Source organism: Pipra filicauda, unplaced genomic scaffold, assembly GCF_003945595.2.
Source record: "Pipra filicauda isolate LSUMZ 115617 unplaced genomic scaffold, ASM394559v2 scaffold253_size2546935_pilon, whole genome shotgun sequence".
NCBI lineage: Eukaryota > Metazoa > Chordata > Aves > Passeriformes > Pipridae > Pipra > Pipra filicauda.
Window position 1 is genome coordinate 1,723,273 of NW_024104369.1, and position 17,782 is coordinate 1,741,054.

The 17,782-nt window shown below is 38.9% G+C and overlaps 1 protein-coding gene across 2 annotated transcripts in view; it reads right to left on the reverse strand.

Annotated features, from left to right (window-relative positions):
• FIGN (fidgetin, microtubule severing factor) overlaps positions 1–6,673 on the reverse strand; it is a 106,334-nt gene extending 99,661 nt beyond the window's left edge. Inside the window, exons 1-2 of one of the 2 annotated variants that reach the window (XM_027733662.2) lie at positions 6,417–6,673; positions 5,487–5,656 (exon numbers count right to left, since the gene is read on the reverse strand). In XM_027733662.2, coding sequence (XP_027589463.1) covers positions 5,487–5,511 — 25 coding nt within the window. In that variant the 5' untranslated portion in view covers positions 5,512–5,656; positions 6,417–6,673. The remainder of the gene's footprint in view (positions 1–5,486; positions 5,657–6,416) is intronic. The other variant, XM_027733664.2, reaches the window with a different exon arrangement.
• Positions 6,674–17,782: the final 11,109 nt, after the last annotated feature.

Consider the following 17,782-nt stretch of genomic DNA (forward strand, 5'->3'; position numbering starts at 1 on the left):
CTAAGAAATATAATACATATACATGCATTCTCTTTAACATGCCGATCAGGGGGGTGGCAGGTACAATTATGAAAGGACTGAAAACCTTAGATTTCCTTTGACCTCCATTACAGTCTAAGGATTCTCTGCTCCTTGAAGGATAAGACAGTATTTGCCGAACCTATGGTAAGATATTGCAAGTGGATTTTCTCTCTTTTTCTCTATTAGCTACCATCCTTTAAAGGGAGATGTATATGTTGTTTTGAGATTCAGAAATCTTTTTCCTTTCTTTTTTTTTTTTTAAGAGAAAATAAAAATTGAATGATCTTAAGGAATTTTCTTTATGCTCGCATTTCTCACACACTCTATAAAAATATCATTGACATAGGGTGAAAAGGTCGCATACCTCACCGAAATGGAGCCAAATACTCCCGTAAGGTTTTTCACCTGGAAAATATCCCTATAACTAATTCTATGTATTGGATCTTTTTTATTATTATTTTAGCAACAAAAGAAACTCCAGGCCTTTTCCTAGCCTAGAGTTCCCTGAAGTCATCTTTCCCATAAGGAAGATAAGTTTTCACTTAGAGGATAGCATCTCTAGCTAGCAAGATTTTAATACTCTGCAACAATATCAGGGATACGCAATCCTGAATTTACAGCTCTTCAAATTGCTTTTATAGCTATGCTATTCATTTTGGATCAGATGCTTATCTAAAATTCCATACATTTTAGTAGCCATAATATCTAATTTAAAACAGCTTCCAATGAGCCAAAGAACAGTACCCAGGGAAGGAAGAAGAAAAAAGAAAAAAGAAAAAAGAAAAAATAAAAAAAGAAAAGAAGAAAAAAGAGAAAAAAAAAAAAGAAAAAAGAAAAAAGAAAAAAAGAAAAAGAAAAAGAAAAAAGACAAAGAAAAAGAACAAAGAAAAAAAAAAAAGAAACACGACAAACAAAAAACCCAAAAACAACTAACAACAACATTAAAAAGCCACAGATTCTGGGAACTGTAAATTATTGTAGTTCTTGAAAGCTAAACATTATTTACATCAGCTAAGGATTTGGCCCAACATGCACAATTCCACTTCAAAGTTCATTTTTTCCCACCTCCATAGTGCTCTGTTTCTCATCTCCTCAGTTAATAACACATGAGAATTTCTAATTAGTTTATTCCAAGTTTTTCTTACAGTTATTTTTATGCCTTTCTTTATCAATGACCGAGAAGGGAAAAAAAGCACTGATTGATCAATTAATCAAGTTTTATCAACATACAATATTCCTTGATACTTCAGAAATGTCTGCGAAACAATTTCCTCCAATCATAAGATCAATGAATCAATGTAAAACCCCAGTAATTAAATTTATCAACTTGGTATCAATACATCTGGCACTTTATGAAAGTATTATGTGAAGTTTGTTCTCCTAAGGGATATATTGATTGAGGGCAAAGAGCCAAATATTTCTATTATTAGATCTGGGGATGCAAGATCAAAACTCACTCTGTTATAAACATACAAATGTTTCATATAGGCAGATCTCATGCTGATTCTGTACCATTAAACCCACTCCTAACAAGCAGATAAGCTTATTAATTGATGATTAAGACTACAGAAAGATCAGTCATTATATTTAACGTTTCTTGTATGCATTCATTGAACACTTATTGACAGGAACCATACAGAATAATTTTCCTCTAGGAATTATATCTTAAAAAAAGAATACAGCATCTAAACAAAAGCAGATCTCAAACCTTGTTCATGCAGCATAAAATAGCCTTAATTAACTTATTAAATTTTGAAATTAAAGCTTTGTAGTTTGAAAGAGATTACCACTTCTCTCTCCATTGTATATAGCAGTTATGAATAGAGAAATGAAAAATAAAGACTAAAGATGACACATCGGATAAGAGCCATACTGAAAACCAAAACAAGGAAACAGAAGCACCATCCAAGTGGTTTACAGTTTAATTTTCAACAGGCTAGTATAAAAACTATTTTGGAATATATTTTTAGTTGCTATCCCTTACTACATATGCAAAAGCAAGTAGGGCAAAAAAGTTCATCAAGTGCCATTTTTCAATTATAAGAAAAGAGTAGTAGGTCTTTTTATATGAAGATGAAAAAAAAAAGAGTGTTTGACTCTGCTTAAATATAAAAACATCTTAAAGGACAGCTAATGACATAAGACTTGTCATTTTTTCCCAGGAACTGTATGATAAAAATATTAATAGCAATACAGTCTTCATATTTCTAAAATATTGCTAGAATAAGAGAAGTAAACATCTCTGTGCTTTCAGAATGTTGCAATAAATAAAAACAATTTGATCTGGTACTGAAGGTACCTTATTAAGGAGGGCGGGGGAAATAATAATAAAACCCCCAAACCCACCAGATTCATGTAGGAGTGTTACAAACATCAAATAACAATGAGTCTTTATTAACATGCTATGATTCCTTCATTTCAAACATGATTAATTAGCAAGTATAACACTCACCAAAACTCCCACCACGCTGCTGTTTGCTGCCTATTTGCAAATGGGTCTCTATCAAGTAACCATAAGCAGTGTTAGTCTCATTTACGACACTGAAGAAAAGAAGTCAAAGCATCCTGCTTTAAGGAAGATTTCACTCATACCCTAGCCAAAAAGAAAAGCACAAAAAACAGAAACCCAACAACAAGCAAACATCAAATCCCTCTTTCATCAAAGGGATTCCTTGATAATCCAAACATAAACTTTATGCAAAATGAAAAACTTTTTAGTGAAGTTGCTAAACAATTTAAATTATTGAAATTAGGTAGAGATAAAAGATCAGTTTGGACTTTGTTTTTGTCTTTTTTTTTTACTTGAAATCTCCACTTTATATTCAATTTGAAATACTGTTTCTGTTGAGAATGAAAGCGTGGTTCACGTGCCAAAAAACGGAAACAAAAAGAGGATGGGAAGGGGAAGATACACTTAACAGGACTCTTACCATGTTTTAAGCTGTGCAAACAGATACCTTCAAATGTACCTTGCTTGCAATAAACATTACTTTGGCAGTAAAAGAAACTTTGATTTACAGGGAGGAGAGGTAGAAACTGAGATTACAAATACAGAAAAAGAAACAAGACTGAGATGAGAGGAAAAAAAATGCCTTCTCAAGGTAATATACATCTATAAATACCATCACAAAAATAACAGAAAAAGGTTCTATTTGGAAGCAACAGATGTATTCCTAAGCAAGAAAATATCCCTGTCGAAATAATGCACAGATTCGTACAGACAGGATCTTTAGAAGTATGAAAAGAGACTGTCTGTGTGGCAAAGCTAAAGTTTCAATCTGAAAATAAAAATTAGGCAGAAGATCCGATACCTCCTTGGTTTACCAGCTCTGTATCACAGATACTTGATGATTTTGTCACGCCCCAAGCAGAGTCATTTTTAAGTGCAAATCGGTCCTACTTCTTCCAGCTTTCCCAATTTTATAAATTTGGGATCAAAAACATCAAAGTAGCTTCCACTTCGGACCTAACTTTTAGAGGATCAATCTGACAAGTCACTGCTTGATAGATGTTTCTCTTGATAAACGACTTGTTCAAAAGAGACATTGTAGCTTTCATTTCCTGACCACAACACACTTTTAATTTGCAACAGCAGAGCTGCTCGAGTGTGACTAGTTCCCACTTTCCAGCCTTTCAGGATTGTGGTACTGTCAGGCCACATGCACGGGCAAAACAAAAACTGAGAAAGAGATGCATTTGCAACAAGAATTGTAGCAAAACTTTTCCTCAAACAGGAACTTGATTACATTTGATTTCTCCTAAGAGTGGGCTCTTAAACACCCCTTCCAACCACCTCCAATCCCTAACATTTTAGGGAAGAGGGGAAAAGAGAAAAGTCATATTTGGAAATATATACTTAAGTGTCACGGAATATATATAGCTGCCTAATAGTATCATGTTTATTATATATATACATATATTACTGCTACTATAATTATTATTATTATCTGAGAATCGCATTTAACAGTCCAAACCATCCACACCCTCCAATTTCAGCTCTCAGCATACTGTCCGATTCCCGATTTAAAATTTATAAATGTAATATCCTCCTCATCACAAGCAGCAGTCCAATCTGCTCTGAATATATATTACAGCTTTAACATCACAGAGGGAAATCTCCCATCTGGCAATCACATTTGCTCCAACAGCTCTAGAAAAAAAAAAAAAAAAAAGAAAGAAAAAAAAAATGTTCCGCTCTCGCTTGCTTGCTCTTCCCCTTAAAACATTTCTCAGAGCGAATTATGTGCATCTAAAATAAACAGTTGCCTTATTGATCGTTTCAAAGTCAACAAGTTCTAAATGCAAAATGCAATCATATAGCACCCAGGATATGTTTAGCAATATAGTCACCTACAACACCAAAATAGGAGTGTACATTGTGCAACTGCTCTCTCAATTTCTTTCCTGCATTCAGATATGTTATTACGAGAGATCATCAGCCACACACGCCAGACCTCCCCCTTATCCCAAACACACACACACACACACACACACACACACACACACACACACACACACACACATGCTCTCTCTCTCTCTCCTAGGGTCTAGGGTCTCTCTCCATCCTTATTTGTTACTACCACATGCAATTAAAAAGTGAACATACCCCCTTTTTTTGTTTGCACAAAACAGACTAATAGTCATTTTTGTTGTTACTTCCTTAGCCTTAACCGCATACCTAGAGATGCATGTACTGCACCACGAGGAAATCTATTGAAATTTCCCATGCTCCATTTTATTTCACTTTTTGGAGGAGGGGGCAGCATGGGGGGCTGGAGAGTGACCGTTAAAATTAAGCCAGTTTCAGCACCTGATTATTTCATTCTGTTACAAATTGAGAGCAGAGCAGTGTGAACCAGACACTTGTAAACTGAGCATAAAATAACCCTTATTAAATCATATTAAACATTCGGCCACAACAGTAATTTTGTTTGTTTACATGCAAAACATTCCCTCACCCCAAATCAGTTAGAACCTCTAGCAGATGATTATGCTGAAAGTAAGAGAGGGAAAAGCAGCTGGAGTTTAAATGAATGCTCAAAAAATACTAGTTTGCAAAAGGAAAGGATGCATTTTAGGTATGGATGTACGAGCACATAGATGTGTAAGTGTATATATTCATTGCTACACATTTTCGCCTTCTCCACTCACCGAGTTTTACTAATTTACATACCATTGGAGTTCAGTGGTGTATATAGTGCACTGTTAGTAACATGCAACTTCAGGTTTTACAACTGAGATCAATACAATGGACAAATATAATGCTATAATCAAAGCAGAAATGATAAACAAATGATAGCAAGAGAAAAAAATGTTTATATATATACATAAGTGAAAATATACTATTAAACATTAGGTATTTATTACAAAATATTTGCATGCAGAGTCCTCAGTGCGTTATCATGCTATTTAAATTTGTCTTTGCTATTTAGATGCAAAGGAAGTAGATCCCAAAACGGACATACCATAAACACTGGTGCTACTGATCATTTCTTGCTGGCAGCACAAAAAGCTGAATTGGATTTTTCACAAGCAGGAATTCCAAAGGTTGCTTTTCATTAAAGCCACTTTTCCTCTCAGCTATCAAATGTCACTGCCTTGAAACGTGGGCCCTTTCGTCAGGTATTCATTTAACCTACATGCATATAATTAAGTGGGAAAGCAACATCAACAAAAAGGGGATCTCAGATCACAAGAGAAGAAAGAAAGGGGGAAAAAAAAGCACATGACCAGGAATGCAAGTCCATGTCAATTTCACTCACTCCCATTGAAACTAACAAGAGCTCCAGGGAGGATAGTAATAGGATCAGTGGATTGTATATACCATTAAATTATACATCTTTCTCTCCCTCCTGAGCCAACAATACGCCCACCACGCTGTACCCCCTCCAAGATGATGTGCTTACATTTACTGCAACAGCTTCTCTGACATATTCGTGCCCTCCCCAGCCAAGACACAACAATTTAAACCTAACTTTTGTTTTGTGAGATTCTTATTTGCACTTATTTGGTCAGAAGTTAGTTGCCTCAAAGTCCAGACTCACGTTACCTGCAGTTTATTATTTTCAAAGCAACTTAAAAATAAATCCAATTAGGAGGAGGAGGAGGTGGGGAGGGAGCTTGCAATCGCGAACTCTTAATCTGCCTACTATTGTTGGCAATGATCAAGGAGGAAAAACCATGCACCGCGATTGTATATCTGTACTTTCCAGACTACGATCAGGCAAGCAGACCGGAGTGTTTAGTATCAGAAAACGACTGCAAATTAGGCAAAATATATAGGGCACGAACAGGCGATTAATACGCGGCTGTCTCGGAGAGCTTTAAGATGAAATAAAATTTAAAACGATGGTAGGAAGACTAGTGGGGGAAAAAAAAAAAAAAGATCCTCTTACCTGGAGATTTGGTACAAGAACCCGATAGGTTAGAGTAGCATCGATCCGATGTGTTTGCTGATGAATGGGGGCTCGGGTTAAGTGAAGGTGCCTATGATTTGAAATCATTCCAAGTTTTTGAAGGGAAGACTGACTGCAGCCTCTGCCATGTTGGAATTTCAAACCCAAAACAGCTGCTTTGCAAGGAGCCAGCATGCCAGCAGCTGGACGCCTGCGCAGAGCGCCGCCGAGCCAAATTCAAATCACTTTCACGCGAAGAGCCAAAGATCAGTTTTCAAAGGGGGAGCGGCGCGGGGGGCGGGGGCGCTCCGCGGTCCTGCGCGCCGGGGCCGCCGCTTCCCGCGGGGGGCGGCGGGGAACCCGCGCTGCGGCCCCGCACACGCTACCCGGCCCGGCGGGACGGGCCAGGGGCTCCCTCCGCGGCAGCGGCGGCGCGGGGCTCCCCTCGGGCGCGGCGGTGCGGGGCCGGGGCCTAGCGGCGTCCGCGCGGGCAGGCAGGCGGGCACCGGCCGCGGAGGTTCCCCCCTCCCGCAGAGATTCCCCCGGGCCGCGGCCACCTCCGCTCCGCCGCGGCCGCCCCGCGTCCCCCCCCCGCCTGGGGCCGGCGGGGTGTCCCGGCTCGGCCTGCGCGGCTGCCTTGCCCGGCGGCTCCTGCGCCGCGTCCCCGAGCGGGCGGGCGGGCGGCGTCGGGGCTCGCCGGTCGCCACCGCCTCCGGCCCCAGGAAAATGGCCGGGGTGGAAGTGCCGTCCCGGCCCGAGCGGCGGCGGCGGGGCCGCGCAGCCGTTCCCGGCCCCGCGCTGCTCCCGGGGAGCCCCGGGCGCTTGCCCGCTGCAGCCCGGCTGCTCTCAGCCGCGGAGAGGCATTCCCGATAGCCGGCAATGGCTGAGGGGCCCCGGCAGCCACACCTCCCTCTCCCCGCACTTCCCAGCCCGGCTCGGCGGGGGATGGCAGGGAGCCAGCTCAGCTCCCCCGGCCCACAGCTGCCGGGGACTCCCCTTGCATCACAGGGATTCCCCGGGGGGGCTGTTGGACGGGCTTTACAGCCTCCTCATGCTGGCAGGGAACGCGTAAAGTGGCTAGGCAGCACAAATCGGGCCCTGCCTCTCGCCAACGAGTCTCCCCGGCGCGGCCGAAGCCCCGTCCCGGGTGCTCCCCGGCACCCCACTCTCCTCTGGCCATCCCCGCACACGGCTGCGCCCTCGCATCCCGATCACCGCAGCTGTGGAACGGGGAGTGAGAGCTTCCCGCGGGACAGATCCACGTTCCTGGGTTTACACCTGATGGGTCTGTCTGAGCATTTTTACCTTTTAACGGGGAAGAAGCCACGCTGTCCGGATGCCGTTCCTGGATTTTGGTTTAAGAGTCCTCCTGGAGTGGTTTCACTTCCTCTCTTCCTCGTCCTGCTGAGGAGTTAAGGATGGCTTGAGAGGGTTTGTCCATCCTGGATATAGAAGAGACTGATCAAATTTTCTTAGTAAAAATGGAAGATGCAGAGGCAGTTAAGGCTCTGGAGGAGGCAGGGGAGACCAGTCCCAGGGGATTAGCATCTGGAAGAGTGGGAATAGTCTGGTTTCCTGGCTGTTTTCCTTTTCAGTAATATAGTAGGCCTAAATAAAACTCTGAACTAGTTGCCAGCAGAAGCTGCTGTGAGCTGTCAGCCAGTCCCTATCCTACCCAGGTAATGGAAGAGGAAAAGAGAGGAAGGCCTGTATGATTGATGTGGTCCGTGAAGTGATTCAGTTAACCCAAAATGATTTTTACCTGCTGTAGATTTTTGAGAGGTCTGAGCTTCCCCCAGGTGACAAAGCTGTGCCTAGAGATTGGAAATAAAAAGACAGAGCAAAAGAGCTAGACAAACTTCTGCTTATTAAGAATATGGAAGGTGTTCCTGGATCACTTGGACAGCTGGGGATAACTCTAGCACTGGTACATAAGGAGAGCACTGCTGGTGGAATAACAAAAGTGTCCTGAAGCAAGGAGCTGGTTTAGAGCAGATACAGCTTATACTAGCATAACTGCATTTGTTTCCCAGTATGTCCCAAGTAAAACAAAACATATACAGGAAAACACAGTTTAACTGAATTTTGGGATATAGAGAGCTATTTTTAGAACTTGCAACACAGCTATAGCAAAAGAAGTCTCTAGAAATAGCTTAGGCAGCTGCCCAGAGTAGCCAGTAGGTGAGACACCCCACCACGCCACCTACATGGTCCAGTCTGCACCATGTTCTTCTGGCACCTTTTCCCTGCCCTCAGCATCGGGTGGCTACGAGCAACAGGCTCATAGCCTGGATCAGCCCATTGCCTGTGCAGAGAGCTGCTCATTGTCCCTTCTACAAGAGTTTGTGGGTATAAGCAGCTGCTTCAGCAAGCAGACAACTGCTCCAAATGCAGGTAACATGTCAGTAGCCTTTGATATTCACTAATTTGACCCAACTATATGTTACATTTAGTAGTCTTTGATGCTGAAATCTGCAACATAGCATATTGCCTCTGCTGCAGTTGCTAGCACCAAGTGCTGAAAGTAAGTCATCGTGGTCCCAAGATCATGAGTTTGGTCTAAAATCATATTTTTAAACATAAAAAGGATTCTTTTTGTCTTTGCTATTTTATACCTCTGGATTCTTTTTCCATTTTTGTTTCCTAAAACATGGCACTATGCACTTTTTCTCTCAAGTGAAAGATGACTTATTGCACAGTTACAGAGCTCTGTGATTTGTAGCTGTAGGAAAGCAATGGCTGGCAATTACCACAAGGCATTACTAGATGAGCACAAGTGCTTTTGAAACCTTCTGCCCAGTAAAGAATACATTTATCAATCTTTGTATTGCATTAACCACAGTATTTTCATTTTATATACATATATATTTCTTTCCTTACGGCTTCTCCTACCCCATTAGAACAGCCTGAGTTGAAACAGTAGTCATGGAGTATATGTTTGGGTTGACATTCATCTCTGGGCAGAAGGTCAACATAAGACTTACGTACCATATTAAGTTCTTATTTTCTTATTTTGCGATCTGAATTAGGCTGAAGTGAAGGCCTTGTTCCACTCATCTGTACATGGATGAATTCCACTCTGTTAAAAATGCCACCAGTCCTTCTGAATGGGAAATTCTCACAGACTTTCAAACTGGGAATGTTACTTTGAGCCTATTTCAACATCTAGGTGAAATGTTCACAATGAAATTCTAAACCACATGAAACTTGCCTGGTTTCAGGTTTTGTTACAAACTCCAACCTCAGATCAGACTCTTTGAAAGGTTCACAGACCTTTTCTGCAAATCTAGATTAATAACATTTAGACCAAATGAATTGTGAAAACAAAACAAAAATCACAGAAAACAAAGAACAAGAACATATAACTATGCTACTATGAGATGTTGATGTGATGCATGTGGACTCTGTAGTTTCTATTGGGTATGTCTAGTAAAGGTTTTTAAGAGATAATAAAAACAACAGTGCTCTATGAAATATTCTTTAGTGACTTTACATTAATTATATGGATTTCATTTGTAAATGAGAGCAAGTTTTCAAAATGGCAGACAATGTTAGAGTTTTTCTAATGCCAACAATTTGTCAGCACCTGTGTTCCCCTTGTGTGCTGGCAGTGCAGACCTCCAGGGCAGGGCCTCTTGCCTATCTCCCTCCCTCTGTGCTGCAGAATCCCTCCAGTCTCCCACTCTCAGACCTCATGTGAGGCAACCACAGGTATCATTACCTACCAGGATGTGCTGCAATAAACATGCTACAAGTGCTCTTTTTTGGAGTTCTGGTCACTGGTGAATGCATGGACTATTTTATTCCTTTGTGAGGAGCACAATCTGTTTAAGAACTCAGGCAACTCAAATCAGATGTTTATACCACATGGATCCCTACTGAGCAGCTGAGGTGGCTCCGGATCTCACATGTTGTGACATTTCCAGAATGTGTGTGGCAGGACAGACCTTCCTGGGTCTCTTCTCTGTCTGACTCGAAGGGTCATCAGAGGAACCTCATTCTCTATAACTAAGGACTCGCTGCCTTTTATGTGTCACCTTCTTATGTGTCAGCATGAGTGCAATAGCTGCTTCAGCTTGCTGGAGCTGAGATTCCAGGAGGCAACAACACTTGTGTGGGCCCTAAAGTATTTATAAATATAGATCAGAAGTAATTACCTCTTTCTTGCATACAGGCAACTAACATTTAGTTGAATGAATGTCCTAAACAAGCCCCGTAGCAAACAATGGAACAATGGTCAAACACAAAGGAGTAGTTAATTCAAAATATTGTTAAATGTTGCTTCAAGGTTCTTCCCTGGAGATCATAAGGGATGAAGTCCTCCCTTCTAGCCATACCACTATTCTGCACAGTTTCACTTCAAAAGCATCCAAGCCTGAGGTCAGTGACTAAGCCAAGAACACATAGTTTCTTCCTGGACTCCTTAGTACACACCATGCTGGCTTAGGTACTGGAAGTACCTAATATAATAAAACATCATTTGATCTCTTAAGCTAAAAGAGGGTATGCTTAGATTAGATATTAGAAAGAATTTTTTTACTGTGAAAAAATAGAGAGACACTGGAATGGATTGCCTAGAGAAGCTGTGAATGCCACATCCCTGGAGGACTTCAAGGCCAGGTTTGATGGGGCTTTGAGCAACCTGGTCTAGTGGAAGGTGTCCCTTTCCATGGCAGACAGATGTTACATTGGAACTAGACAAACTCTGAGGTCCCTTCCAACCCAAACCATTCTATGACCATTCTATGACCATAGGCCATATTTAATGTAATTCCTGACTGTGTCAGAAAGAAAAAAATTATAAAGAGAACATCTGTCCACAGAGGCACTTCTTGCATCTTTGTTGTGCCAGTGTAAAAACTGATAACTTTTATAACTTGTAACTACTTTGGGTTAGATCCTGGGGTGTTAAAAGACATAGTGTTTCCAATATTTTTTTCTGTTCTTCGTACATTTCCACTTCTGTGGAATGGGGACTGCATTGCCTTAATTTCAGCAAGATTTCTAGCCAAACCTTTTAGTGGTCATTCTCTACAATCTTGCTGAATACTTGGTGCTTTGGCATCATAAAACTATTGGTCCTCTGAAGTCACTTCTATTTTCCATTTTAGTCCTAGAGGAGAAGTTGTTCACAATATCCAACAAAAATATTCATTTAGCAAGTGCCCTGTATAACAGAACAACATATAGATGTTTGTCACATAAACATCTGACAAGACATGTGCCTTCTGGCATTCTTTGAATTTTGAGTGCTTAATATTTTTTTCCTTTGGTCACAAATGCAATTTAATGCAATTTCTCCATATTTCTAAAGCAAACTTTAGTACAGAAAGTCCCTCTTGGGGAACTGTAGGAAGGAATTGAATGTTTTTAGGGTTTTTGTTCTCCGTCTTCTTTTATTTTTCACGTTGTTCATTAACTGGGTAAGAACTACACGGATTCCTGTCATTTGCCTTACCAAATACATTAATAACTTTTTCCTCCTCACTTAAAACAGCCCACATGAGGCCAGAAGGATTCAAAGACAGTCCAGCAAGACCAAGACACAGGAATAACAGCTAGAAACATGGTTTCTCTTTTTCCTATCTCTAACACCTTCTTTGCCTTACAAGTACTATGATTGCCTTGGTGCCAACATCTTTCTCCCTGATTCCACATCTCAATCACAATCCTTCCCATTCTCACCCCTGTCTAGTACCAGTCTCACTCATAAGTCCTTGTCCTAAACTATCATCATGTTTTATGACTTTTGACTTGTACCTTCCTGCTGTGCCTGGACACATTTTCTTTTCTTGGATTTTTCGCCCCCTCTCCTTGATGGTTGCCGATTTCTAAATTCTGATCAAGCTGCTTCTTATTCCATGTTTTTCCGTGATTTGCAGGAAGAAGACTGAGAACATCTGATGGACACCTTTATTCTCTTTGTATTTAGCACCACTGGCAATTGAAAAGAGAAAATTGAGAGTAAGTCCTGCTCAGATCTGCAAGCCCCAGGAAAGAGTACAACCACTGCAGACAGAATCTTTGAAGAAGCTAGTAAATGAAATATGCAAACAATTTTACAGAGGCTCAGATTTCTCCAGACTGAGGAAGACTTTCATAGACTGGTGAACGAGGAATATTCCTTCCCAAACACTAAGTCCCACTACAAGCAAGTAATCAACAAAATATTTTGAAAATTTCTTAACCTGAGCAAACCAGATTTTCCCTCAGTGCATTCTGAGAAACAGCTGACCATATTTGCTGAAAGTTTTGCAAAAATAGCCCAAGGCAGATATTTGGCATGAAAATTGCTGCCTAACCGCTTATGTTTGACAAACTAACAAGCAACTGGAAAAAGGTTCTTACAATGAAACTTTGACTCAAAGTATCCCCTTGTAAGAGCCTACAATTAATGATTACCAATAACAGAACATATTTTACATAATGCTTAGTACTTAATGACTTAATTTAGACAGTGCCTAGAAAGAAAAAAAAAAAAAAAAAAACAACAAACAACACTTTATTTTGGAGGGGGAGTGAAATAGTGAAAATCAAACAGTTGTATGCTTACTAAACTGCAATTTTTTCCCAAGTGCTTTTTCCAAACACTTAATATCAAAAATGCTTTGTATCTCATGTCCAAATGTACATTAAAAAGTTGCTCATTTACCTTACAAATGAATGGAATAAACTTTGGAATCGAAGAAAAGACAAACATTTAGCACTGGACTTGCTCAAAGTATGCACATGAAGAAATTTCCCTAATAAAATACTTGCTATAGGATCTGTATGTCTGATAAAATACCCACAGGGTTTTATTTGCTATTGCTTTAGAAGCAAACTATTACTCACTTTTTCCTTCTAATGTGTAAAAGTTCCCTTACTCTTAGATGAATATCTTTCTGTACGTAACACTCCTACACCATGTTATTGATCTTCACAGGATAAAATTATTTTTATAGTAAAATTAAAACAATGTTTATGACATATAATAATATAGTTTATATAATAATTCATTATTGTTTTTAAAATTGCCTCTAGCGTTGATGTGGGTGTATTTTAGTCTTGAAATAACTTTATCAATCTATCTGTGCAGTCATCTCTAAAGCTTTTCATTCTCTAGAGCTTCTCAAAAAGTGAAATATTTTTTAATTCTTGCTAGGGAATCATCTTTAAGAAAGTCATGTTTATAAGACTTAATCAAACATCGAAATAAAACACCTTTCCAACATGCAAAAGCACCAGCATTTCAGACAAGACATTTTTGAAGAAGAAAAAGAAAAAACTGTTCAGATTTCAAATATCTCTATTCAGATGATCTGAGCAATACAGCTGTCCTACATATGATATTCTTCCGTTGCAAGAAATATATTGTCTCAGGAGACAAAGCTGTTGACAAAGTAAATTAATATGGTTGGATTTGGTGCTATGAGAGAGCATCCTTCTCCCCTGCCCGTAGTGTAACAAATAAATCTTGCTAACTTGTACTTTCTTCTAACTTCCTTAAGAAGTTCAAATTTGCTAAATGCACAGCACTGACTGCAATCAACAAGGCACTTAAGTATGTGCTTAATTTTGTGCACATGAGTAATCACATTACAGTAAATGGAACTTGAATGCTCAAAGTTAAGCACACACTTAAGTGCTTTGCTGGATCAGGGCCAGAACATGGCAACTTGCAGGTCATCCTTACTGCACCGTAAGAGATCACAAACCTTAAATATCCTGTACAAACCTTCTCCCTACTTCGACTCAGCAGTACCAAAGGCAAGGAGAAAAATAATAAGTAGCTGCTGCATTCTTTTCTTCTGTTACAAGTCTCTAAACTGGCAGCACTTACAATATAGCAAATTGCCAATACAATAAATTCTCTTAATAAGTATCCATTAAATTACAATTTATTTTAAAGATCATCATTTGTAATTCTATTCTCATAAGACCATTAGACACGCGGGTCTTTTTAATTTTAAATAGTTCTCACAAAAGAATTTATTCAAGACCTTGACCTTAAATTGATACAATTGCACAACTTAATCAGAATTAAACATGAGTCAAAGTAGCACAGAATATTATGATGGGGGTCAACAAAGCCCTTCAGCAACCACGCACAGGCTGCCATTAGCACCACAACCTACATATCTAGGATTCTGATTCTTGGGATATAATATTCCAAACTAAATGTTTTTATTAAATGTTTTCTGCCAGTTATTATGCCAAATGCATTGGGAGGGGGATTGTTGATGACATTTCTTCTTTCCATGCACCTGAAAGGATAGTAAAATATATTAAGAATCTTTTCAATTCAGTCTCAGCTTTTCAATCTGAAATTAAAATTTTACCCACTGTACTACACAGTTATTTAATTTTCTGCCTAAACTGACACGGTTCAGCACTTCTCCAGGACTGTTTCTCTTTTCAACACATGAAATTAATATTTTTTTTTAGAATTAGAAACTACATTTTAGGTCCAAATCTGCCTGACTGTTGACAGTATTCAGATATAGGGAGCTTCTATGTTTTTTCAACACATAAGTTTCTTCACAAAAATTAGCAGGGTGAAACAGCAAGTAAGGACACACTGCCAAGTCTGATTTTCTACCTATCTACAAAGCAGTTTTCACACTTTCTATGACTGTGAATGTCCTTCTTTTTCTATCTTTTTTTTTTCTTTTAAATTTTAATTAGGAAGAACTGAAAAATCCTTGTCTATACTGAGAGTGTTTGTATTGGGGGAGGGGGATGTCAAGGAACCAAAAGCACATTCCAAGCCAATTCTGATCTCATTTACAGGGATGAAAATCTGGAATTAATCCACAGAGTTTAACAGACACGTTCTGGGCTTACGTAGATGAGATCTTACATTTATAAGTGAAATCAGTGTTTTCCCCTCTGACATTCTCATGGCTCAAACCAGAAACATTTCCTGAATAAAAAAAGGAAAAGGCCAAATCATCCAGTTGGGAAGACTAGCATAATTCCATTGAAGTCAATGGTGTTGTAGTAATTTACATTAGCTGATGATCCTGATGAAAGTATTTAAAAGTTTTCAGAGCAGGCTTCTTTCATTTAAAACTACATTATGGTAGGTGCACTGTTGATGCTCAGAATTAATGTGCAAGTTGTTAATCTCGCTAGACCTGGATTTAAAATTAGACAATGCAATAATTAGTTTGGCACTATCATTCTGCTACCTAGAGGGTAATAATGTAGGTCATAAAATACCAGTGATCAGCACAACTTTTCACACAAAACAAAGAATCTGTATTGGGAGAGGGGAAAGGAGGGAGGAGAGAAATTCAGAAATCAGTTGTTATCAGACACCAAACTGGGCTGTGAAGTTCTATACCACCTTACAAGTTGCTGTCTTGTGTAGGTCTATTTATGTTTCTCAGCTTCCAATTGTACAGGTGATTCTGTAGGGTTTAGTTGACTCAGAGCTGTCTACAAGCTCTCTTTGTGTACTATTTTTAAGTTGTACATTCATTATTCTTCATGACTTTAATATTAAAAATTTAGGAATATTATTTATTTTATATTATTGTCCTTTTTTTTTTTTTGCTTTTGCTTGAAATATAAGCATTATGCAGCACAAACAGTTTACAAACATAAGAAGTGCAACACTGTAGTATATGTATCTTGATTTGTTTTCTTGACAAATGACTACAGGCAACATCAATAATTCAAAGGGAGAAACAATGAAAATATAGAAGAATTGCATTTGTATACTTTTTTCCGTCCTGCCATTCTTGCTAGACTTTTACATAAACATAAAGAATATTAGGAAATCATCAAGTCTGAATGCTAGTCTTGATGAACACTTGTTTATATTTTGTACTATTTAAATAATAAGGGTGCTTAAATATATACATTTTGACAGTATATCACACATACATCTATTAAGAAAACAATATTGTATTAGTTTTTTTGTAGTCAGACTGTGTTTGTGTAAGATACACAGCAGAGTTCAGTGAAGATAAGAACATAATACAGGTGTGTATACGTCTGAAGTATCTCTATGCCTCTTGTATGTATTGTATTAGAAAGTGCACATTCAATGTTACAGATGCATATATTCATAAATCATTTAAAGTTGTGCTTTTCATGTGATACGAGGCACAGATACAAACTTACTAATGATAATTATAGAACTGATGCTGATTTAGTCATTTCAAGAAAGCCATGGAGGCATAATTAGTGTCTGAATGGCCTCAATATTGCATTATTAGGAGGCTAGGGTGAAACTTGAAATGAGAACATCAAGGCTGATAAAAGAAAAGAAAACATGAAATACATACATAATTCATTCTGAGATATTATAAAGGTTTATAACCAGAAACAATAATTTGCAGAAAGCATCTCATGTACTGGAGCCAAGTGCAATAATTTGGTCAACCTGTTTAAGATCAAATAGTATTCTTAGCTATTCTCAGTGGTATCTTTCTAATAAAGTAGCAGCAAACAGACACTGTTTGCTTCTGGTCACTTTTAAAGAATGTTCAGTTTATCAGTGGGGACTTTAATCTCAAGCTTCATAGAGTACAAAAAGAACATTGATCCTACTGTTTCGTCCTCTAGGCCACAAGGCGTGCACATTTTTACATTCATTTGTCATAAAACAAAAAATACATTTTGCCCTTTGAAAATACCAAATGCCAGCTTTTAAACAAAATAATTTTCCATCACATTTTTCCCTTTCTTTTAACCTTTCCATCACCACCACCCCCCTTCCTTTTATCCCAGACTAATTTCCTCTCTCTGTTAATGCCTTTCTTCCATTTTAAGCGCTAGTAAGAACTTCACAGAATTTCTTGTTTTGGACCCTTGCCAAACTGGCCACTGTTTAATGATTTGACATGACAGTTTGAATTAATCAGAATTCTTGACAACCCTCTTTCTAATTTTTCTTCATCTAGATAGGCTGAAGAATATACAAATAATACCTTTTTAATCAATTTAGACAAGGGAATGTGTGCTCTCGTCATCTGGGTTAGACCAAATCTACAGATCCAAAAAGTGTGACAAAACCCATCCTTTGTGTATCATTTACTTCAAATTTATCTTCTGACCTTTACTTAAATAAATTTAATATGCAAGGAAATCTTGGAATTTCATCAATTATTACATACAGAACAAATTAATTTGTTATTTTTCTGTACTACTTATTTGAAAATAATTTTTTCCCTTGCTTTGCAATGATCTGAAGTTGCCACTATCAGAAATGTGTTCAATAGCTTGCTTTCTTAGTCACTGGATCAAGGGTTTATATCCCGTTCTCCACAAAGAATGCATAGGTCTCACTTTCTCCAGCTCTGGAGAGCCAGTTATTGCAAGCTGGCTCGATCTTTAGTTCAGGCCTCTTTAACTCTCTTTCCCTTTCCTCAAGG